At 41.2% G+C, this 24851-nt stretch overlaps 1 protein-coding gene across 23 annotated transcripts in view; it reads left to right on the plus strand.

Moving 5' to 3' along the window:
* Positions 1-24851, plus strand: part of LOC147341525 (fibrous sheath-interacting protein 2-like) — a 142079-nt gene that overhangs the window by 63420 nt on the left and 53808 nt on the right. For 6 of the 23 annotated variants that reach the window (XR_015159843.1, XM_086389728.1, XM_086389729.1 and 3 more), the window contains 7 exons: positions 10179-10304; positions 12140-12301; positions 13022-13111; positions 13316-13455; positions 14532-14673; positions 15309-15416; positions 15831-15978. Coding sequence is in view for 20 of the 23 variants with exons in the window: in XM_086389728.1 (XP_086245854.1) it covers positions 10179-10304; positions 12140-12301; positions 13022-13111; positions 13316-13455; positions 14532-14673; positions 15309-15416; positions 15831-15978 (916 nt within the window). In the remaining 3 variants the exon portion in view is untranslated. Of the gene's footprint in view, positions 1-8549; positions 9817-10178; positions 10305-12139; positions 12302-13021; positions 13112-13315; positions 13456-14531; positions 14674-15308; positions 15417-15830; positions 15979-24851 lie in introns of those variants that run through there. The other 17 variants (XR_015159844.1, XM_086389732.1, XM_086389735.1 and 14 more) reach the window with 9 other exon arrangements.

Here is a 24851-nt window from a genome sequence, read left to right on the forward strand (position 1 = left end):
GTCACGAAAGGTAACAGCTTTTGCCTGGCACCCTCTCTCACATGCTCTTGCTCTTGCTCTCGCTCTCTCTCTCCCCTTGCCCTGGAAATGCAGTGCTGTGTTGTGAGGAAGCCTAGTCAATATGAAGAGATTAGTGTGGCTGTTCTAGCTGACAACCACAGACAGGCTCCTAGCCAACAGCTACAAGCCACACATGTGAGTAAACAGAGCCTTAAGATGACGCTAGCCTTCACTGAAAGGGTCTTCCAACTGAAGCCCCAGACATCATGGAACAGAGACAAACTATACCCTCTGATGCCCTGTCTGAAAGAGAAGCCAAGAAGGTAATAAATTATTTTGCATTGTTTTAAGCCACTAAGTATAGGGGTAAAACACCCTCTTCCAACAACACAAGAGAAGACTCTACACATGGACATCACCAGATGGCCAACACCGAAACCAGACTGATTATATTCTTTGCAGCCAAAGATGGAGAAGCTCTATACAGTCAGCAAAAACAAGACCAGGAGCTGACTGTGGCTCAGACCATGAACTCCTTATTGCCAAATTCAGACTTAAATTGAAGAAAATAGGGAAAACCACTAGACCATTCAGGTATGCCCTAAATCAAATCCCTTATGATTATACAGTGGAAGTGAGAAATAGATTTAAGGGCCTAGATCTGATAGACAGAGTGCCTGATGAACTATGGAATGAGGTTTGTGACATTGTACAGGAGATAGGGATCAAGACCATCCTCATGGAAAGGAAATGCAAAAAAGCAAAATGGCTGTCTGGGGAGGCCTTACAAATAGCTGTGAAAAGAAGAGAAGCAAAAAGCAAAGGAGAAAAGGAAAGATATAAACATCTGAATGCAGAATTCCAAAGAATAGCAAGAAGAGATAAGAAAGCCTTCTTCAGCGATCAATGCAAAGAAATAGAGGAAAATAACAGTATGGGAAAGACTAGGGATCTCTTCAAGAAAATCAGAGATACCAAAGGAACATTTCATGCAAAGATGAGCTCGATAAAGGACGGAAACGGTATGGACCTAACCGAAGCAGAAGATATTAAGAAGAGATGGCAAGAATACACAGAAGAACTGTACAAAAAAGATCTTCACGACCCAGATAATCACGATGGTGTGATCACTGACCTAGAGCCAGACATCCTGGAATGTGAAGTCAAGTGGGCCTTAGAAAGCATCACTACGAACAAAGCTAGTGGAGGTGATAGAATTCCAGTTGAGCTATTCCAAACCCTGAAAGATGATGCTGTGAAAGTGCTGCACTCAATATGCCAGCAAATTTGGAAAACTCAGCAGTGGCCACAGGACTGGAACAGGTCAGTTTTCATTCCAATCCCAAAGAAAGGCAATGCCAAAGAATGCTCAAACTACCACACAATTGCACTCATCTCACACGCTAGTAAAGTAATGCTGAAAATTCTCCAAGCCAGGCTTCAGCAATATGTGAACCGTGAACTTCCTGATGTTCAAGCTGGTTTTAGAAAAGGCAGAGGAACCAGAGATCAAATTGCCAACATCCGTTGCATCATGGAAAAAGCAAGAGAGTTCCAGAAAAACATCTATTTCTGCTTTATTGACTAAGCCAAAGCCTTGGACTGTGTGGATCACAATAAACTGTGGAAAATTCTGAAAGAGATGGGAATACCAGACCACCTGATCTGCCTCTTTAGAAATTTGTATGCAGGTCAGGAAGCAACAGTTAGAACTGGACATGAAACAACAGACTGGTTCCAAATAGGAAAAGGAGTTCGTCAAGGCTGTATATTGTCACCCTGTTTATTTAACTTATATGCAGAGTACATCATGAGAAATGCTGGACTGGAAGAATCACAAGCTGGAATCAAGATTGCCGGGAGAAATATCAGTAACCTCAGATATGCAGATGACACCAGCCTTATGGCAGAAAGTGAAGAGGAACTCAAAAGCCTCTTGATGAAAGTGAAAGAGGAGAGTGAAAAAGTTGGCTTAAAGCTCAACCTTCAGAAAACGAAGATCATGACATCCGGTCCCACCACTTCATGGGAAATAGATGGGGAAACAGTGGAAACAGTGTCAGACTTTATTTTTCTGGGCTCCAAAATCACTACGGATGGTGACTGCAGCCATGAAATTAAAAGACGCTCATTCCTTGGAAGGAAAGTTATGACCAACCTAGATAGCATATTCAAAAGCAAAGACATTACTTTGCCAACAAAGGTTCGTCTAGTCAAGGCTATGGTTTTTGCAGTGGTCATGTATGGGTGTGAGTGTTGGACTGTGAAGAAGGCTGAGCGCCCAAGAATTGATGCTTTTGAACTGTGGTGTTGGAGAAGACTCTTGAGAGTCCCTTGGACTGCAAGGAGATCCAACCAGTCCATTCTGAAGGAGATCAGCCCTGGGATTTCTTTGGAAGGACTGATGCTGAGGCTGAAACTCCAGTACTTTGGCCACCTCATGCGAAGAGTTGACTCATTGGAAAAGACTCTGATGCTGGGAGGGATTAGGGGCAGGAGGAGAAGGGGACAACAGAGGATGAGATGGCTGGATGGCATCACTGACTCGATGGACGAGTCTCAGTGAACTCCGGGAGTTGGTGATGGACAGGGAGACCTGGCGTGCTGCGATTCATGGGGTCGCAAAGAGTCGGACACGACTGAGAGACTGATCTGATCTGATCTGAAGTATAGGGGTAACTTGTTATGTGGCAGTAGATAACGAATGCAAAGTGTTTTATGAGAAGCTACCTCTGGGTGTGACTGTAGATGACAAAATTCTGGACATTGAGCTGAGGCTATAATTAGATGAAATATCTGAGGTCTTAGGAAAAGTAAATACATTTTGCACGTAGGAGGAACACAAATCACAGGTACCAAAGAGAGGACAGTGCTATACTGTCATATTAATCACCAACAATGGTTAATCCTCTGCTATATTGACCACGGGCTTGACTGTGTGACATGCTTTGGCCGAGATGATGAAAGCAAAATCTTGAAATCTTGAAACTAGTTGTACTTTGGGGTTTGCCCTTTCTTACTGCTGGGGAACCTAAGACCACCATGTGAAGCAGCATAGCCTTAGCTCCTAGAGGATTAAAAAACTCATGGAGTGAGAGCCCAATTATACAGGTCATTCCAGTTGAGGCCCCAGAATTAGACAGGCAAAGACAGGGCATATTCATGCAAGGCAGAGGCACAGAGTCACAAACCGGCTGGTTGTGTGCTGTTCTATATTTCTGTAAGGTCAGGTTTGAGAGGGAGTATTGCAATAGGATCTTGTAGAGGTAGACAGGGACCGAGGCACAAAAATGTTTTATGCTTTGTTTTCATTCTTTCTTCCTTAGGAGGTAAATACACTAGGGCTTAAGGATGGATTGAATGTCAAGGTCGTGGAGGAAGGGAGGCATCTAGGAGCATTGTCTGGGGTCTGGCTCAGTAGAACTGGTACCAGTCACTGAGGCAGGAACTATAGGAAGAATGATAAGGCCTTTTTTAGTTCTTTTTAGTGAGGGGAGGCTGAGTTGAGTTTTGAGTATGTCAGTTTCAGTTGTTTGTCAGACATCCATATAGACATGTTTGGCTGGCAGTAATGTATATAACCAGGCTAGAGTTTTAAATGCAGGAGTTGTAGTCATATATGTGAAAATAAAACAAGAACACATACAATATATCGATTAAGAGTATAGCTTTTGGGCTCATTTAACTTGGATTCAAATCTCAGCTCCACCACATATTAACCACAGTCATTGAGAAAAAAATGTCTTCATCTACAGAGACAGAGTAAATCTAGACAAAGGTTGTTGTGAGGATTAAACGAGGCAAGGTTTAGCAAAGAATCTAAAATTAATGAATTCTCAATAAGTGGCAGGTATTGTTACTAAATGATCAAGAAATAACAAAGAAGTAGACCAAACCATGGAGCCTAGAAGTGGCCGAAAGGCACTTGAAAAGATGCTTAACATCACTAATCATCAGAGAAATGCAAATCAAAAGTACAATAAGATAGCACCCCACATCCATTAGGAGAGCTAGTATTAGAAGAAAGAGAGAGAGAGAGAGAGAAGGAGGGAGGGAAAGAGGGGAAAAAGAAGAGAAAAAGGAAGGAAGGAAGGAAATAACAAGTGTTGGCAACAATGTGGAGAAATTGAAACTCTTATGTACTGTTGGGGGGATGGTAAAATAGAATAACCCCCATGGAAAACAGTAAAGATCCTCAAGAAATTTAAAATACAATCACCATATGATCCAGCAATCCCACTTCTAGGTATATATCCAAAAATTTTTGAAATAGGATCTCAAAGAGACATTTGCACATCCATATTCATAGGAGTACTAGTCACAATAGGTTGTCTGAGGAGGCCTTGCAAATAGCTGAGAAAAGAAGGGAAGCAAAAGGCAAAGCAGAAAAGGAAAGTTATACCCATCTGAAGGCAGAGTTCCAACGAATAGCAAGGAGAGAAAAGACAGCCTTTCTAAGTGATCAATGCAAAGAAATAGAGGAAAACAATAGACTGGGAAAGACTAGAGATCTCTTCAAGAAAATTAGAGATACCAAGGGAACATTTCATGCAAAGATGGACACAATAAAGGACAGAAACAGTATGGACCTAACAGAAGCAGAAGATATTAAGAAGAGGTGGCAAGAATACACAGAAGAACTGTACAAAAATGATCTTCATGACCCAGATAACCACAATGGTGTGATCACTCACCTAGAGCCAGACATCCTGGAGTCCAAAGTCAAGTGGGCCTTAGGAAGCATCACTACAAACAAAGCTAGTGGAGGTGATGGAATTCCAGCTGAGCTATTTCAAGTCCTAAAAGATGATGCTGTGAAAGTGCTGCACCCAATATGCCACCAATCTGGAAATCTCAGCAGTGGCCACAGGACTGGAAAAGGTCAGTTTTCACTCCAATCCCAAAGAAAGGCAATGCCAAAGAATGTTCAAGTACCACACAATTGCACTCATCTCACACACTAGTAAAGTAATGCTCAAAATTCTCCAAGCCAGGCTTCAACATTACATGAACTGACGTGTACCCCAATGTTCATCGCAGCACTGTTTATGATAGCTAGGACATGGAAGCAACCTAAATAGCCATCAGCAGACGAATAGATAAGAAAGCTGTGGTACATATATACAATGGAATATTACTCAGCTATTAAAAAGAGTGTATTTGAATCAGTTCTAATGAGGTGGATGAAACTGGAGCCTGTTATACAGAGTGAAGTAAGTCAGAAAGAAAAACACCAATATAGTATATTAATGCATGTATATGGAATTTAGAAAGATGGTAACAATGACCCTATGTGCGAGACAGCAAAAGAGACACAGATGTAAAAAACAGACTTTTGCACTTTGTGGGAGAAGGCGAGGGTGGGATGATTTGAGAGAATAACATTGAAATATGTATATTACCATATGTGAAATAGATTGCCAGTCCAGGTTCTATGCATGAGACAGGGTGCTCAGGGCCAGTGTACTGGGATGACCCTGAGGGATGGGATAGGGAGGAAGGTGGGTGGGGGTTCAGAATGAGGAACACGTGTACACCCATGGCTGATTCATGTCAATGTATGGCAAAAACCACTACAATATTGTAAAGTAATTAGCCTCCAATTTAAAAAAAAATAAATTATTATTTTTTAAAAAGACACATTAAAAAACAAAACAGTATGTGAACTGAGAACTTCCAGATGTTCAAGCTGGATTAGAAAAGGCAGAGGAACCAGAGCTCAAATTACCAACATCCAGTGGATCATAGAAAAAGCAAGAGAGTTCCAGAAAATATATCTACTTCTGCTTTATTGACTATGTCAAAGCCTTTGACTGTGTGGATCACAACAAACGGTGGAAAATTCTGAAAGAGATGGGAATGCCAGACCACCTTACCTGCCTCCTGAGAAATCTGTATGCAGGTCAGGAAGCAACAGTTAGAACTGGACATGGAACAACAGACTGGTTCCAAATCAGGAAAGGAGTACGTCAAGGCTGTATATTGTCACCCTGCTTATTTAACTTATATGCAGAGTATATTATGTGAAATGCCGGGCTGGATGAAACACAGGCTGGAATCAAGATTGCCAGATGAAATATCAATAACCTCAGATATGCAGATGGCACCACCCTTATGGCAGAAATTGAACAGGAACTGAAGAGCCTCTTGATGAAAGTGAAGAAAGAAAGTGAAAAAGCTGGCTTGAAACACAACATTCAAAAAACTAAGATCATGGCATCTGGTCCCATCACTTCATGGAAAATAGATGGAGAAACAGTGGAAACAGTGTCAGACTTTATTTTCTTGGGCTCCAAAATCACTGCAGATGGTGACTGCAGCCATAAAATTAAAAGACTCTTACTCTTGGAAGAAAAGCTATGACCAACGTAGACAGCATATTAAAAAGAAGAGACAATACTTTGCCAACAAAGGTCCATCTAGTCAAAGCTATGGTTTTTCCAGTAGTCATGTATGAATATGAGAGTTGAACTATAAAGAAAGCTGTGCACTTGAGAATTGATGCTTTTGAACTGTGGTGTTGGAGAAGACTCTTGAGAGTCCCTTGGATTGCAAGGAGATCAAACCAGTCCATCCAAGATGAGATCAGTCCTGAATATTCATTGGAAAGACTAATGCTGAAGCTGAAACACCTGATGAGAAGAGCTGACTCATTTGAAAAGACCCTGATGCTGGGAGGGATTGGGGGCAGGGGGAGAAAGGGATGACAGAAGTTGAGATGGCTGGATGTCATCACTGACTCGATGGACATGAGTTTGAGCTCTGGGAGTTGGTGATGGACAGGGAAGCCTGGTGTCCATGGGGTCACAAAGAGTCAGACACAACTGAGCGACTGAAATGAACTGAAGAAGTGGAAGCAAGCTAAATGTCCACTAATGGTTGAATGGATAAAGAAAATGTGATAGAGACAGATACACTTAACAGACTATTATTCACCCTTTAAAAGGGAAGAAATCATACCACATGCTTCTACACGTATGAACTTTGAAGTTATTATGCTAAGTGAAATAAGCCAATCACAAAAGACAAATATTCCTTGATTTCACTTATATCACTTATATAAGGTATCTGTAGTAGTCCAATTCCTAGAAACAGAAAGCAAAATGGTAGTTCACCAGGAACTGGGACAAGGGAAGAAAGGAGAATTGTTTAATGGGTACAGACTCAGGTTTGGAAAATGAAAAAATTCTGGAGATCTGTTACATAACAATTTGAATATATGTAACATTATTGAACTGTACACTTAAAAATGGTTAAGATGGTAAATTTTATGTTATGCATTTTTAGCACAATAAAAAGATTCATGAAAGAACATGGAGACAAAAGTACAGATTCCCGACAAACCAAGTGCAGTCTCAGCTATTAAGATATTTACCATCTAGTGAGTTCCTGGACAGCAAGAACTATGCTCTACTCACTGTTGTATCCTCAGCATCCAGCACAGTGTCTGGCAGAGCAGGCACTCAATAAATGTTGGCTAATCTAATGTAAGGTGCCTACGTGCTAAGTCGCTTCAGTCCTGTCTGACTCTTTGCAACCCCATGGACTGTAGCCTGCCAGGCTCCTCTGTCCATGGGATATTCCAGGCAAGAATACTGGAATGGGTTGCCATTCCCTCCTCCAGGGCATCTTCCCCACCCAGGATCGAACCCACACCTCCTGTCTCCTATATTGGTAGGCGGGTTCTTTACCACGAGCACCACCTGCGGTATATATCCTGTATTGGCAGGTGGGTTCTTTACCACTAGCGCCACCTGGGAAGCGCTGATAAGGTAGAAACTATAAGATAGAAATAGAAGAGCGAGAAAGGAAGGACAAGGAGCATAGAGAGATGAAGAGCCCAAGACAGGAAAGACAGCACTGAGTCCTGGAAAAACCAGTATGTTCTAAATGAGACTAGGGGAAGGATATGCCTAGCGGAAGTGGTCGGTCACGGGATCTATAAAGTGGGCAGATGTATAAAGCCAGTCGTCTGGTCTTAGTGCAAACTATACAATTACTCAGAGGCACGTGTTGAACAGAATCATAGCTCTTTGGGGGTCGGGAAGAATTAGAAGAATTACAGGCAGCTATCCAGAGACAAGGGCTTTCCTAGTGGCTCAGTGGTAAAGAATCCACCTGCCAATGCAGGAGATGTGAGTTCGATCCCTGAGTCGGGAATATCCCCTGGAGAAGGAAATGGCAACCCACGCCAGTATTCCTGCCTGGGAAATCCCACGGACAGAGGAGCCTGGTGGGCTCAAAAGAGTCGGACACGGTTTAACGAATAAACAAGAACAATACACTGACAAAAACTGATACACTTCTGGCTTAATTTAAATTAGGGCTATTGGTTTCAGGTTGAAAGGTAATGTCAACTGTGGTCCTCCTACACCAAGTCTTTTGGAACACTTCCCCATCTCGCTTGGCCCTTGAGGCTTGGGCTCTGCGCATGCGCTGGAGGCGCCGGGTGGCAGCTAGTGTGGTCACAATGCCCCATCCCCTCACTTGAGGGCGACACGCTTTGGGGAGGCGCCCTTTTAGGACGTCAGCGCGGCAGCCTGGAACCCAGCATTGTGAGGGGCGTGGCCTGGAGGAGCCGTTACCCTCGTGACCACTGGCTGGGTTGCCCAGGCTAGCTACGGGCGTAGAGAGGGAAAGGTGTGCGTGAAGAGAAGAAACCAAGACGGCTTGTGGCACCCCAGCCCCTCACCCCCTGCGGGCTGATGGGTGACCATGGACCGGTATCTCAATAACTGCTACAAGGCTGCTCAGGCCACCGCCTCTAAGGCAGCCGCCCGCAGCCTAACTGCCAACAGGAAGCAGTGTGGCTCCGTGAGTGGGGGCCAGTCGGTGATCTTCCTCCTCTTTCTGGCTCCAGGGCTGGGTCTTGGGAGGGAAGGAGGGCGGGCAGACGAAAGACTATGGGGGAGGACTCAGCAGAGGGGTGTGGGTCCTTGAAGCTGGGTTTCTAAGCCAGCCCTCTGGTCTTACTGCAAACTACACAATTACTCAGAGGCACGTGTTGAACAGAATCATAGTTCTTTGGGGGTCAGGAAGAATTAGAATTACAGGCTTCCAGAGACAAGGGCTTTCCTAGTGGCTCAGTGGTAAAGAATCCGCCTGCCAATGCAGGAGATGTGAGTTCGATCCCTGAGTCGGGAAGATCCCCTGGAGAAGGAAATGGCAACCCACGCCAGTATTCCTGCCTGGGAAATCCCACGGACAGAGGAGCCTGGTGGGCTCAAAAGAGTCGGACACGGTTTAACGAATAAACAAGAACAATACACTGACAAAAACTGATACACTTCTGGCTTAATTTAAATTAGGGCTATTGGTTTCAGGTTGAAAGGTAATGTCAACTGTGGTCCTCCTACACCAAGTCTTTTGGAGCACTTCCCCATCTTGCTTGGCCCTTGAGGCTTGGGCTCTGCGCATGCGCTGGAGGCGCCGGGTGGCAGCTAGTGTGGTCACAATGCCCCATCCCCTCACTTGAGGGCGACACGCTTTGGGGAGGCGCCCTTTTAGGACGTCAGCGCGGCAGCCTGGAACCCAGCATTGTGAGGGGCGTGGCCTGGAGGAGCCGTTACCCTCGTGACCACTGGCTGGGTTGCCCAGGCTAGCTACGGGCGTAGAGAGGGAAAGGTGTGCGTGAAGAGAAGAAACCAAGACGGCTTGTGGCACCCCAGCTCCTGACCCCCTGCGGGCTGATGGGTGGCCATGGACCGGTACCTCAATAACTGCTACAAGGCTGCTCAGGCCACCGCCTCTAAGGCAGCCGCCCGCAGCCTAACTGCCAACAGGAAGCAGTGTGGCTCCGTGAGTGGGGGCCAGTCGGTGATCTTCCTCCTCTTTCTGGCTCCAGGGCTGGGTCTTGGGAGGGAAGGAGGGCGGGCAGACGAAAGACTATGGGGGAGGACTCAGCAGAGGGGTGTGGGCCCTTGAAGCTGGGTTTCCAGCTCCCAGACCCTCTGCAGTGACTAGAGCTCCCTCTGGTTGAGATTAGCTTTGAATGGAGCTCAGAGATTGGGTTGGTAACAGGGGTAAACAGGGAGGCCTTCAGGTTATCAACAGGGCGGTTTCTTTCAACCCTGAGTGTGTGTCTTTGGTTTATTTGGAGGTATTAGTTTAAGTAGATTGGTCTAAACTAAAATAATAGTACTAGAAACAAAAATAAGGTTTCTACTTATATCTGACAGGCCTCACAAAAAGACCCCATCACAGAGGTCGGAGCCACTGATCTATTAGATCTTCCTCTTGGGGTGAAGCTTCCAGTCGTTCCAGGAAGTAATAATGTTTTCTATACTACAAATTTAAGTGAAAAGGTAAACTAACTTTTAATGGTGCTTAAGTGATTTTCTTGACTGTTTTCTGCTTGCTATTAAACTCGAAACACTGCTATTATTTTGCTTTGAGTCAACTTCAGTTTCACACACCAAGTGAAGTTAAAATGAGTTGAAGTATTCAGTGTCTGAACTTAATGATAGAAGGCTTCGTGATAGGCCTCCGCCACCCAATTCAGCCTTATCTCCGACCCAGACCTCAGCTCCGAAAGGTCCGGGTCTTTTCTCCCTGTCCACACATGGTATGATAATTTCTACTTCTGTGCCTTTGTCCATCTGGGTCCTGACACCTGGCATGCTCTCCTCTGCTTCCTGATCTTCAATTTGAGCCATCTTTCAAGAGCTACTATATGAAGCCTTTCCCCAGTGTCCCAAACCCCAACGGTTTCATCTTTCCTTAGAATTTACATTGCCCTTGATCTGCATTCTCTCACTCAGCACCAAAGTACTGTTTTTCTGGTTCAGAGTGCTGCACGCACTGTTTAAGTCCTCTGCCTAACACTCCCCACCCTGTCCTTAGCTGTAGGCTAAGCCTGAAGGAGGTTCGGAACTCTCTGAGTGTGTGCTTTCATCACGTTATTTCTACTTATTTCCTGATTTTACTTATTTCCTTACCATTCTCCTCTCTAGGGTGTCATCAAGGATGCATAGGGGGCTCCCTGGTATTTCTGATACTTGTCAAATATATATGATTTTTTTAAGTTTTATTGCTGGAAAGCAATATAATTTCTCTGTTCAAAACCAATACATTCTACCCCTTCCCACAAATTAACATTCCTAAAACACACTCAAAGCCTATTTGACTAAAAAGTGATAACACTCCTTTTCAGTTTGTAAATGTAGCCCTCTTCATTGGTTTCTTGCTCCACTATCTTCTATTTCCCATATTTACATTGTGTTACTCTTTTATTCACTTGTTAGCTACTTATTTCCTGATTTTTTCCCCATACTTATACTGATTCGCTCTACAATTTATTATATTGATTCCCCCCAAACACATGTATTTAATTATGACCAGGTACTATATTCAACTACCCTAACCACTAACTTAGTGGGATCCTTCTTTATCTTTTAGCAATATCTCCTCAAGGAAGTAACACTATATTTTGCACATTTAGTTGTTGTTTTTTTTTTTTTTTTTTTTTTTAACTCTACCCTTGACCTGGAGAAGGCAATGGCACCCCACTCCAGTACTCTTGCTTGGAAAATCCCATGGACGGAGGAGCCTAGAAGGCTGCAGTCCATGGGGTCACTAAGAGTCGGACACGACTGAGCGACTTCACTTTCACTTTTCACTTCCCTGCATTGGAGAAGGAAATGGCAACCCACTCCAGTGTTCTTGCCTGGAGAATCCCAGAGACGGGGGAGCCTGGTGGGCTGCCGTCTATGGGGTCGCACAGAATTGGACATGACTGAAGCGACTTAGCAGCAGCAGCAGCACCCTTGACCACCTTGTAAGGTGACGCTATGACAGGTAGATGGTAGCAGAGTTTAGACTAGAACCACAGTCTCCCAATTTCTTAGGCCATGCTTCTTCACCTGACCTTGCTGCTTTGTGAACTACAATCACTTTAGCAGAGTACCATGGAAACGGAATTTAAAGGTCTTTCATATTGATTTAAATGCAAGTGGAAGAAAATTACAGTATTCTACTGTCTTTTTTTCAGATCAGCCCATTGTCAGTATTCTCTCACTTCAGATTCTTCTTGCATGTTTTATTTTCAATGAACAGCCTAATCACCTTAACAAATTGAGATTTAAAAGTGTGATTTCATTCCTTTTACATATGTAACACTTTTCAATCTGTGTGTTTGCAGCTTTATCAGCCTACTTCTGACTTTAACCTGTTTGATCCTTATTGTCGCCTTTTACAAACTGACTATAAAAGCCTGCACGATCCACATTTAAAATCATACTATAGGCGAAAAGATATCTTGAGGAGATTAAAGAAAGGTGGCTATATCACCAGCAATAATAAGGTGGGTTGAAGTTTGCTTCCAGTTAACCAGCATAAACCCATGGTCTTGATATAAGCTTGCTTCTGTACTTCACTGGGAACCTGTGTCAACTTTTAATTGAGCAATAAAGAATACCTGACAGAAGACTAAGTGAATTACTCAATATTTGAGTAAAGAGAAATCAGATGGCTGTTTCTAAATAAAATTGTTCCCACTTGATCATTTTTCTTTGATAAAAGCAAAAGATAAATGCCAAATGATTTGAATATGTAAAGACATATGCATACACATTTATTTATGCATTTTCTCTCAGCTGTATTATTAGTGCCTTTCCTTTGGCTCTAAAAGTATTAATAGCACTGTATACCCATCAAGGGATATTTTCAATACCCTTTGAGAAGACTAGAGACAAAATGGAAACCTAACAGAATACAGCTTGATAGAATAAATTCTTCTGAAAGTTAAACATCATTATTATACTGATATTTTAATAACATTTATTTTGTGTGAACCATATTATTGAAGTAATATTATTTAGGTAGACATTTCCTGGTGATACAGCCACCGTAGAGAGATATTGCCTTCTAAACTATTACCAAAATGTGCTGTCACTAGCCTTGATCCCAAAATTGTTACTAAAATGAATGTTCTTATGACTCTTTTCTCTGGAAAGTTTCGTGATTGTTACAACTTTTTTGTAACATATTGTTACAACAAATATTTATATATTTGTTTTTATAGGTTGTATGCACCTTGAAGGAATTGAATAAGTACAGGCAGTATCTCACCCGTTTGAAATTAGACTCCGAAAGAAACTATGTAAGAGAACAAGTAAGTTAAGTGCTTGAATTTGTTTTATTTGAGGCCCGTAAGAAAGTTTTAATGTAGGTTGTGGAAGAAAGACTTAAATGCAGGTTAATTAACCATTTGTAAACTACAGGATGTTTACCAAGCCCAAAACATGAGAAGTCATATCAAAGGACAAGGTTATTTCTGGCCAATATAAACACTGTACTTCTTTTTTTTCCCTCCCAGGAAATGATTGAAAAACAAGTAAATAAATTGTATGAAACCAAGAGAGCCTGTGACCGTCATGGCAGTACACAGTTCCAAGGTTGGCTGTTACAAGAAAATAAACGAACAACTCCAGACCAAGAGCTGTTGATAAAGCAAAGGTATGACCAAAGTTAATGCATATTTTTTGTGGACGTATTGTGGACTCCAGAAAACTGTAAAAGTACTAGAAATAATTGAAAGCAGAATAATTTAAAAAGTATTAGACACAATTTAACTTCCTATAGTCTTCAATGTGGACTGAAAAGAAAGGAGATTAAGAGATAGCAGGGATTGGAAACTTTGATACCATAGCTAGGAAAGAGTTTCTACCTGAGAAAATGGAGTCATGAGGAACCCAAGAGGTAAGACAAACTGATATTTGAAGAACAATTCCGAAGTACAGCTCCCTGAGCTTGGGAAACCCAAGTTCATAGTAGTAGAGGGAAAGGTGTCATTAGCACATTTCAAACTTAAGTTTAAGGAAATTACTGCTGGATAAAACAGAGAGAGTTGCTATAACTTCATCTGATGTTAATATAAACAGGTGTTACCCCCCCAACCAACCATGTATGTTCATTTAGCTATTACTCACACACATTCAATCGTATTATTCAGCGGCTGAGCCCATGCCCCAGGAGGCAAATGGATGAGTTATAGTTCCTTCTCTTTTTCCTTTATCAGGGGTGAGGGCCAGTTCCCCATCACCTACCTCTTATATTCCATGGATTCATGTCAAGCCAGAATATATACTGATTCACCAAAGTGGCAGACTGGCAGTCTTCCGGCCTGTCTACACATGAGAGATTGTTCAAGGACTTGACAATGACAGAGAGGCCAATAGCCACTTATTTTTTAAAGAAAATTCAAATATACTTGTTTTTTGAAGTCAGTCCTTAAGTTGACTTCAGCCGTCTTTGGAAACTCATGTTACAGAGCTCCTGAATTAGGACTAATCTCTGTATAAAATGCTTTAAATCAGTCTGTTCTACATTTTGCCATTGTCCTGACCACAGTAACAGTCTGATGAGTACATCATGGTGAGTTGGTGGATCACGTTAGCTTAAAGAACTCTACATTCCTGTAGTTTAAGAAATAAAAAACAACCCAGAAGGTGGTTTGGGAATATCAGAGTAGATAATACCATCATAAGGGAAACACCCAGTTTATCTTCCCTTAAATTTTCACTTTTACTTAGATATTTAGATATGATTAGCTTGGAATTAAACAAGCTTGAACACACGGCAGAAAAGCAGAACGTACTCCGGATAAAGGAAGAAGAAAGACGACATCGGGACCACGTTAGAAGAAAACTTAGTCTCTGGAGACAAACTGAAGAAGTGAGAAACACCAAATTATAAATATTGATGGGGAAATTATGTGTGATTATTTTATTTATAAACATTTTTAGCAGTCCCACCATATTACCTGAAGTTATTTCAGGTCTAAGAAATAAACCACTGCTTTAAAAAATCATAATTATTTTAAAATAATAAACTGCTATTAATCTTGTATCACCATTATAACAGACAAGCTTTTACTTAACATAGTGAGACTGATACCACAAATTACATACCATCATAGTATAGACACACTTCATCTGCTCTTAAAGTTTTAGAATTTAACTAGTGAAAAATAATCATGTCTGTATTCTCACTCCTCAATGCTCAGACAAGGCTATTTGTTCAGGCTCTCTGTCAGAATACATTTAAGGGCAACATATTACATATAATAATTCCTCAAATCTATAAGAGAAAATCACCTTTCCAGCATCTTTTGAGATCTACCTTTGAAGCATAAGCCCATTCTAAAGCCAGTGTAAGATTTTCATTATGGTTGTCCAAGTTCCTATAAGGGTCTTAATTTGACCTAATTTGCTTATTGATCAAAAAAAAAAAAAAAAAAAAAGAAAGAAAGAAAGAAAAAGATTATAAAAGAGAAGCCCTGCTGACTACCATGACATTGTGCTCTTTAGGAACGGAAAACACAAGAAATGTTACTGCTGTCAAAGATTGGAGAAGAAGTAAACAGAGAAGCAAGATATGAAGAACAACGTAAAAAAGTCAAAGATGCTCACCGTAAGGTAGAGTGACCTTTGAACAATAACTTGGGCTGTTTTGAGGAAAGGGTTTTGCTAATTTTGATATTTTAAAGTGTGGATTTTCAGAAGTGACTTAAATTCACAAGGATAGCTATTGATGGAAAGAGCCAGTCTGGTCTGAACCTGAACTTTAAGTGCTGGTCTACAATGGGACCAGTCTCCAGAAAGTAGGCAATGAGTTCAGTTGGACCTTGTTATTAAAATACATTCTTCAAGCTGGACAGCAAAAGGAAACTTACCTTTATTACCTTCCTAGCTCTGTACTCTGATTTTAGAAATCTCAAGAAAGAGGGCTTCCTTCAAATGTACCATCATATTTGAAGTATCTGTTATACATTTCCAGTGGCAAGTTGATATTAAATTTTAAACACTGAATATATATTTTTTAATATTTAGAAAAAAGCACAACTCGAGAAAAAAATCCCTTATTATTTACCAAAAATGCAAAGGAATTACCTTCAGAGAGAAGGATCAGAAGAAAATGTATTTGAAAACAGAAGTCAAGATGAAACAGAAGATGAGAGAGAAACAATAAAAGACAAAGGTAAGTAGAATATGCATAAATATTTATTATCAGTGGCTTTGTAAAAAACCCGTCTATGTGCTAATATAGTGAGGTGACAAAGCCCTTGCAAAGAGAAATTCTAGAAGCTCACACTTACAGGCACTTCCCACTTACAGGTCAAGTTGTAGAGAATGTACAGACAGCCACACACATTCACACAATATTGTTATGTTACAGACATTATAACAAATTACACACTTCTGTAAAGTGGCTCAGCAGACAAGACTGCCTTTACTAGGAGTTTAAAAAGGAGCCAGTAGAGGAGACAGAACAACAACAAAAAGGGAAAGAGACAGTTATATATAGATAGAGAAAATGAGCCAGTAAGACAAAACATTACCCCCAAAACAGACTGAAACAAAGAGGGAGACAATGAATGAAAAATAGAAGGAAAATTTTAACTGAGGTCCACTAAGAAAAGATTATACAAAACAGTAAGCTAGAAAGAGAAAGAGAAAAAAAATTAAGTAGAAAAAAGGAAGAGACATTTAAAATATCCTAAACAAGAAATAGAAATAGAAAGAACAAAAAGGTTGAGAAGGAGAAAATATGATACAAAAAGAAAGAATGAAATGGAGATATAAAGAGGAGGAAAGTGAATGAATGAAAAAGAAGAATATTAAGCAGAAGAAGCTAGTAAGAAAATATACATGCACGTGCGCGCGTGTGCCCACACACACACACACACACACACCATGAGGGAGTGGAAGGAGACAAAGGCAAAGAAACAAGAAAAAAAGACAAGGAGTATGAGGAAGAAAAGCAAACAAAGAAGACAAAGAGTGAAAGAAAGGGAGCAAGAAAAAGACACACAGACAAAACTAGAGAAACAAAGCAGTAGGAGGAAGAGAGAGAATAAAGTTTAAAAAGGATATGTGAACAGAAAAAAGTAAAAAAAAAAAAAAAAAAAAAAGAATGTGAGAGTGAGAAAAAAATTTGAAAAGAAGCCAGTAGGAAAATCTAATACAATTTGGGCAGGGAGTAATAGGGGAAAACATGAGAAGTTAGTAGAAGAAAAAGAGAGAGACTTAAAAAGGAGATGCCAATATGAAAAAGCAGTACATTGAAGATAGACTGAATGGAATAAAAGGATCCAGTAGGAGAGGGAGAATAGGAGAAAAGGAAAATATTAACATTAAAAAGGAGGAAGTTAAAAAGTCAGTAAAAGAAAATAAAACAAAAAATGAAAAAATAAAAAAGGCAAAGAAGGAAATGAAAAGAGGAGAAACAGAGACACAGAGCAAAAGGGAGAGAAAAAGTATAGTACAATAAGGAAAGAGAAGGATTTCAAAAGTTACAGAAGACTAGCATTAAATAAGGGGGGAGGGGAAGGTAGAAGGGAGGGAAGATGGATAGATGGAAGGCAGAAAATATGAACATACTTCAAAAAGGAAGAGCCAGTAGCCAGTAAGAAAAGCAATACAGGAACATAGAGAGAGAAACCATGGAAGAAAGAGAGAAGGGACAGAGAAAGAGAGAGAAAAGAAATATAGAAAAGAGGTAAATAGGATGAGTTTATAAAATAGGAGCCAGTAAAAAAGGCAGGACAAAAAAAAATAGAAGGAAGGAAGAGAGAAAGGGAGAAGGAAAGCAGACAGTTTGAAAAGAGAAGCCTGTAAAAAGAGAATAAAATAAGAAGAAAGAAAGGGAAGAAGGCAGGCATGCAGGCAGGCAAAGAAAAGAGAAAGCAAAAGAAAAGGCATGAAAAGGAGCTATTAAAAATGGGAATAAAGGAGAAAAGGAAGGAAGGAAAGAAAAAAATTTTAATGAATAAGTTATAGGAAAAAATAAAATGAAAAGAGAATGTGACTGTGCGAGAGAGAGACTTCAAAAGGAGTCAGAGGAATTAAAAAAAAAACCTGTAAAATAAACATGATAGATAATAGATAGGTAGAACCAACTTTTAAAAGAATAAGCCAGAGGGCTTTCCTGGTGGTCCAGTGGTTAGGACTCTGTGCTTCAAATACAGGGGGCCCAGTTCAGTCCCTGGTCAGGGAAGTAGAGGCACATGCCCCAACTAAGGGTTTGCACACCACAGCTAAAGACCTCACACGCCCAACAAAGCCCAAAGACACCACAGGCTACAACTAAGACCTGCTACGGCAAATAAATCAACACTTTTTAAAAGAGTAACCCAGAAATAAATGAAAGTACAAAACAAGACCGCAGATGAGAGAAAGAAAGAAACGTTTCAGAAGAGGAGCCCTCAAAAGTGAGTTTAAAAGGAGCGAGAGGGATGGGGAAAGTGCCGGGGGAGGGTGAAGGAGGGAGAAGGGAAGACAAAAAATGTAAAGCAAAAGGATCAAAGGCAGCAAGTAAAAGACAAAGAGAATTAAGTCAGAAAACAAAGAAAAAGAAGGTAAGTGTTTAAAGGATGGGACAGTAGGAAAATGTAAAATAAAAAGAGGGAATGTGATTGTATAAGAGGCTTGAAAAGAAAGAGTAAGTAAAAAATTCAAGTACAATTTGGGGAAGAGGGCTGTTTAAAAAGGAGACTTCCGAGGGGGCTTCCCTGGTGGCTTTAGTTCAGTTCAGTTCCGTCGCTCAGTTGTGTCCAGCTCTTTGTGACCCCACGGACTGCAGCACACCAGGCCTCCCTGTCCATCACCAACTCCCCGAGTCTATTCAAACTCATCTCCATTGAGTCAGTGATGCCATCCAACCATCTCATCCTCTGTTGTCCCCTTCTGCTCCTGCCTTCAATCTTTCCCAGCATCAGGATCTTTTGAAATGAGTCAGCTCTTCGCATCAGGTGGCCAAAGTATTGGAGTTTCAGCTTCAACATCAGTCCCTCCAATGAACACCCAGGACTGATTTCCTTTAGGATGGACAGGTTGGATCTCCTTGCAGTCCAAGGGACTCTCAAGAGTCTTCTCCAACACCACAGTTCAAAGGCATCAACTCTTGGGTTCTCAGCTTTCTTTATAATCCAACTCTCACATCCATACATGACCACTGGAAAAACCATAGCCTTGACTAGACGGACCTTTGTTGGCAAAGTCATGTCTCTGCTTTTTAATATGCTGTCTGGGTTGGTCATAACTTTCCTTCCAAGGAGCAAGCGTCTTTTAATTTCATGGCTGCCATCACCATCTACAGTGATTTTGGAGCCCAGAAAAATAAAGTCTGACACTGTTTCCACTGTTTCCCCATCTATTTCCCATGAAGTGATGGGACCAGATTGCCGTGATCTTAGTTTTCTGAATGTTGAGCTTTAAGCCAACTGTTCACACTCCTCTTTCACTTTCATCAAGAGGCTCTTTAGTTCTTCTTCACTTTCTGCCCTAAGGGTGGTGTCATCTGCATATCTGAGGTTACTGATATTTCTCCCAGCAATCTTGATTCCAGCTTGTGCTTCATCCAGCCCAGCGTTTCTCATGATGTACTCTGCATATAAGTTAAGTAAGCAGGATGACAATATACAGCCTTGACGAACTCCTTTTCCTATTTGGAACCAGTCTGTTGTTCCATGTCCAGTTCTAACTGTTGCGTCCTGACCTGCATACAGATTTCTCAAGAGGCAGGTCAGGTGGTCTGGTATTCCCATCTCTTTCAGAATTTTCCACAGTTTATTGTGATCCACACAGTCAAAGGCTTTGGCATAGACAATAAAGCAGAAATAGATGTTTTTCTGGAACTCTCTCGCTTTTTTGATGATCCAGCAGATGTTGGCAATTTGATCTCTGGTTCCTCTGCCTTTTCTAAAACCAGCTTGAACATCTGGAAGTTCACGGTTCCTGTACTGTAGAAGCCTGGCTTGGAGAATTTTAAGCATGACTTTGCTAGTGTGTGAGATGAGTGCAATTGTGCAGCAGTTTGGGCATTCTTTGGCATTGCCTTTCTTTGGGATTGGCATGAAAACTGACCTTTTCCAGTCCTGTGGCCACTGCTGAGTTTTCCAAATTTGCTGGCATATTGAGTGCAGCACTTTCACAGCATCATCTTTTAGGACTTGAAATAGCTCAGCTGGAATTCCATCACCTCCACTAGCTTTGTTTGTAGTCTTTTAGGACTTGAAATAGCTCAGCTGGAATTCCATCACCTCCACTAGCTTTGTTTGTAGTAATGCATCCTAAGGCCCACTTGACTTTGCACTCCAGGATGTCTGGCTCTAGGTGAGCAATCACACTATCATCGTTATCTGGGTCATGAAGATCTTTTTTGTACAGTTCTGTGTCTTGCCACCTCTTCTTAATATCTTCTGCTTCTGTTAGGTCCATACCATTTCTGTCCTTTATTGAGCCCATCTTTGCTTGAAATGTTCCCTTGGTATCTCTTATTTTCTTGAAGAGATCTCTAGTCTTCCCCATTCTATTGTTTTCCTCCATTTCTTAGCACTGATCACTAAAGAAGGCTTGCTTATCTCTTCTTGCTATTCTTTGGAACTCTGCATTCAAATGGGTATGTGTTTCCTTTCCTCCTTTTCTTTTGGCTTCTCTTCTTTTCATAGCTATTTGTAAGGCCTCCTCAGACAGCCATTTTGCTTTTTGGCATTCTTTTTCTTGGGGATGGTCTTGATCACTGCCTCCTGTACAATGTCATGAACCTCCGTCCATAGTTCATCAGGCACTCTATCTATCAGATCTAGTCCCTTAAATCTATTTCTCACTGCCACCGTATAATCGTAAGTGATTTGATTTAGGTTATACCTGAATGGTCTAGTGGTTTTCTCCAGTATCTTCAATTTAAGTCTGAATTTGGCAGTAAGGAGTTCATGATCTGAGCCACAGTGCAAAAAGAATAGAAGGAACGTTTGGGGGGAAAAGAGAAGAAAGAGCAGTTTTTTAAATGAAGCCAGTAAGAAAATCAAGTAAAATTCTATGTGGTGTGTTGCTGAAGTACAGCTAAAGTGTAAAAACCAATAAAAAATACAGTGAAATGAAGATAGATGATTTGATACCTAGATAAACACATAGGTATAGGTAGGACTGTAAAAAGAAGCCAATAAAAAAAGACAATACAGAAAAGAAAAGCAAGAAGAAGTAAAGAAGAGTGTTTAAACACTGGAGAACTGAGAGAAGAGGAAGGAAGGGAAGGAGTAGAGAGGCTGCTATGACAGAGGGAACAGGCTGTTAGAGGGAGAAAGATAAGAAGGAGAAAAGTAATGAAGACCAAAGGAAAAGAGGGTGGAGGGAAAGTGAGGGGAATATAGGAAGAAAGAGGAGGAGAGAAGCAGTGGGGAAAAGCAAAGAGGAAGGAGAGGGAAGGAGGGGGAAAGGGCTTGCAGGCAGCAGGCAAAGAAGACAGAAAAGCCAGAGAGAGTGAGAGAAAGCCATAAAGATGTATAGAGAAGGGGGAGGGAGGGAAGGAAGACAGGAAAAGAGAAGAAAGACACAGTGAAAAAAGGGAGCAATAGATACACAGAAAGGAAAGAAGGAATGGAGGGAGAGAGGAGGAAAGGAAGGAAGGAAAGGGAGGGGGAGGAAAGGATGGAAAATGGAAGGAAAAGAGGATGAATGAGAGGAAAATAAGAAAAGGACAAGTCACTCAAAAAGGAAAAGGTAAGAGATTAAAGATGAGCATGGAAGTGTTTGAAAAGGAGTAGCCAGTAAGAAAAAAATCAAGTACAATGGTCTGTACAAGTGAAAGAGATTCAAAGATGAGAAGGAACAATTTTTTAAAGACCCTAATATATAGATTAAAAAATAGGTGATTTATAGTTTGGTAGCAGGCAGTCAGATGGACAGAACAGACTATAAATAGGAAGTACCAGTAAAAAAAAAAAAAAAAAAAAAGAGGTATAAAAAAAGCATAAGAAAAATTGAGCAAAAAATGAAACACAGCAGGCAGGAAGAAAAACAGTAAAAGAAAGTGGGAAGATGGGATGGAGGGAAGGAGAGCAGGCAGGCAACTTGAAATAGAATGAATTGGTAGGAGAAAGTAAAAGGAGAAAGAGTTTGAAAGTGAGAGAAGCTTGAAAAGATGGAGTCAGTAAGAAGCTCACGTAGGACTGTGGGGATGGGAGATTTAAAGAGAAGTTATTGAAGAAGACAGTAAAAGATATAAACAGATAGAAAATAGAGTATAATTTTAAAAGAAGCCAAGTCAAAAAGATAATAGAGAAAGATAGTGTTGAAAAGAGAAAGATGAGAAGAAAACAAAAAAGTGTAAAACCAGGTCCCTGTAAAAAAACAGTAAAATCAAGCAAAAAGAAGAGAAAAGAAAGCATCCATACATGGAGGCAAAGGAAACAAATACAGAGTGGGAAAGAAAGGGAATGAGAAAGAGACATGGGAAATAAAAAAAAAAAAGAAAGGAGGGGACAAAAGAAAATAAAGAAGTTAAGATGCTAGGAGTAAGTTAGAAGAATAAAGGAGACAAAGAGAACAAAAGAATGATTGAAATGGGGAGAGGAGATTGAAAAAGAGGACCCAGTGAGAAAATTAGCACACTAGGTGGGGCAGGGGAATTTAAAAAGAAGTCAGTCACAAAAGAAAATTTAAAAAAAATGTATATACAGAGATTATTAATAGACATTTTTAAAATTAAAAAAGCAAGTCAGAAAACTCAACAGGAAAAGCAGAAGGAAGGAGAGAGGGAGGGAGGAAGGCGAGAAGAAGGGGTAAGGGAGGGATATATGGTCAGGGAGGGAGACAAAGGAAAGGAGGGATGCAGGCAGCCAGCAGACAAAGAACAGAGACACAGTGAAAGGGAGAGCTAGAGAGACACAGCCAGGAATAGTGGAAAGAAAGGAATTAGGAAGTAGGAAAGAAGAGGTTTAAAAGGAAGAGACTCAGGTACAGTTGGGAAAGGGGAGAATGCCAGGTTTTTTAAGGCAATAAAAATACAGTAAAATGAAGATGATTGATAGGTACATAGCAAGGAAGATAAGTGCACAGGTTTAGGTAGGTGGAACTTTAAAAGGACAATCCAGTAAAGACAGTACAAAGGAAGGAGAGAAGGGGGCGGGCGGGGAGAAAGAGAAGTTTAAAAAGGAGCCAGTAAAAACTTAAGAAGGAAGAAGAGGGACTTTGCTGGTGGTCCAGTGGCTAAGACTCTGCACTCCTGGGTTTGATCCCTGGTCAAGGAACTAGATCCCACATGCCACAAGTAAGATCCAGTGCAGCCAAATAAATAAGTCAAAACATTATTTTAAAAAATGGAAGAAGGGAGAGAGGGAGGGAAGGAAATAAGGAAGGCAGGGAAGGGAAGCAGGGAGGGAGGAAGAAAATCAGTTTAGAGAGGATGTTTCAGAAGACAATTACATGAATAAGTAGAGAGAATGAGAGAGGAAGATACAGGAAGAAAATTAAGTACAACTGTGCAGGGTGGGAGAGAGTTCTAAAAGGTAGAAGTCAATACAGAAAGAGTGCAATGAACATAGATCATTAATAGCTGGATAGATAGCTAGGTAAGTAGGTATGTATGTATGTATGTAGGTGTATGGATATGAAAAGAGAAGAAAGGGAGAGAGGTAGGAATGGAAGGAGGGAGGGGTGAATAAAAGGAAGAAAGGGGCAGGAAAGAAAGTTTATAAGGGAAGAATCTCTGGGAAAAAGGCTAACATAAAGAGTGTGATCATGAGAGGCAGCAAGAGAATGCTGAAAAGGAGAAACTAGTGAGAAAATACAGTCATGGACAGAGAGATCTAACAATACATTAAAATAGATAGGAAGATTGGATAGCTAGGTAAGAAACAGATTTTAAAAATAGAAGCCAATAAGAATGGCAGTATAAAAGAAGTGCAGAAGACAGAAGAAAAAATTTTAAGGGGAGTCACTTAAAAAGTATAAGAAATTAAAATAGATAACCAACAAGGACCTACTGTATAGCACAGAGAACTATACTCAACATTGTGATAACATACAAGAAAAGAATCTGAAAAGTGTGATTCATAGAAACTGAATCACTTTACACCTAAAACGAACACAACATTGTTAACATTGTTAACAACTATATGCAATAAAGCATAAATAAATAAGGATTTAAAAGTATAAGTGGGGAGGGAGGGAGAGGAGGGATAAAAGCAAAGGTTTAGAGATGAGACTGCAAGAAAAAGAAAGAGAGAGTGCGCAGGGAGCCCAGGCAAGGCAGGGCACAGACCTTGTGACTCAGCCTCTCATGGGAGCAGGCCTCCGTGGCAGGCCCTTGCCAAGCGCAACCGCCAGCCCAGGGGCCTGAAGTCACCAATCCTGTTTATAGCCTGGGTTCTTCTGGGGTTCCCCATGCAAATTCCAAAGGAATGGTTATCTAGCTGGTTTCCCCATGGGCTATACAGCAGCAGCTCCAGCCTTTTCCCTCAACATATATCCTGGAGCACATCCTACCTTCCGAACAGGTACCCTGCTAACTGCCCACTCCCCAGCTCCTGTCACCCCCCCACCCACCCCACCAGTGTGCCAGTGTATGCAGCCCCAAGAATGCCTGCCTACAGCTATGCGCCCCCTCCCTGGTCACCCACAGACATTTGCAGATGCAGCTGTGTAGTCACATCATGGAGGTTCCACAGCCGGTGCTGCAGGCCTCGTGTCTCCAACCAGGACTTTCTTCTTTGTGCGCTAGTATGTATGCTTAGTCACTCAGTCGTGTCCGACTCTTTGCAGCCCCATGGACTGTAGCCGACCAGGCTCCTCTGTCCATGGGATTCTCCAAGTAAGAATACTGGAGTGGGTTGCCATTCGCTTCTCCAGGGGTTAATGCTCTAGACAATTAGCTAAACGCTACTACGGCTGACCCAGCAGGTCCCAGCACACTCAGTCTCCAATTGACTCTGTGGGTTGGTCTTAAAGCAAATCCTGTTTGGTGGGCTGTCAGGCAATTTTTTAGCTATCTGTAATTAAACAAAGGGAATATTAATCTATTCTGAATCATATCTAGTTGAATGCATGTTAAAAAAAAAAACACACAAAAAC

The sequence above is a fragment of the Bos grunniens genome, chromosome X (assembly GCF_055505025.1).
Source record: "Bos grunniens cultivar Pamir isolate PY7600 chromosome X, Bosgru_T2T1.0, whole genome shotgun sequence".
In the NCBI taxonomy this organism is placed as follows: domain Eukaryota; kingdom Metazoa; phylum Chordata; class Mammalia; order Artiodactyla; family Bovidae; genus Bos; species Bos grunniens.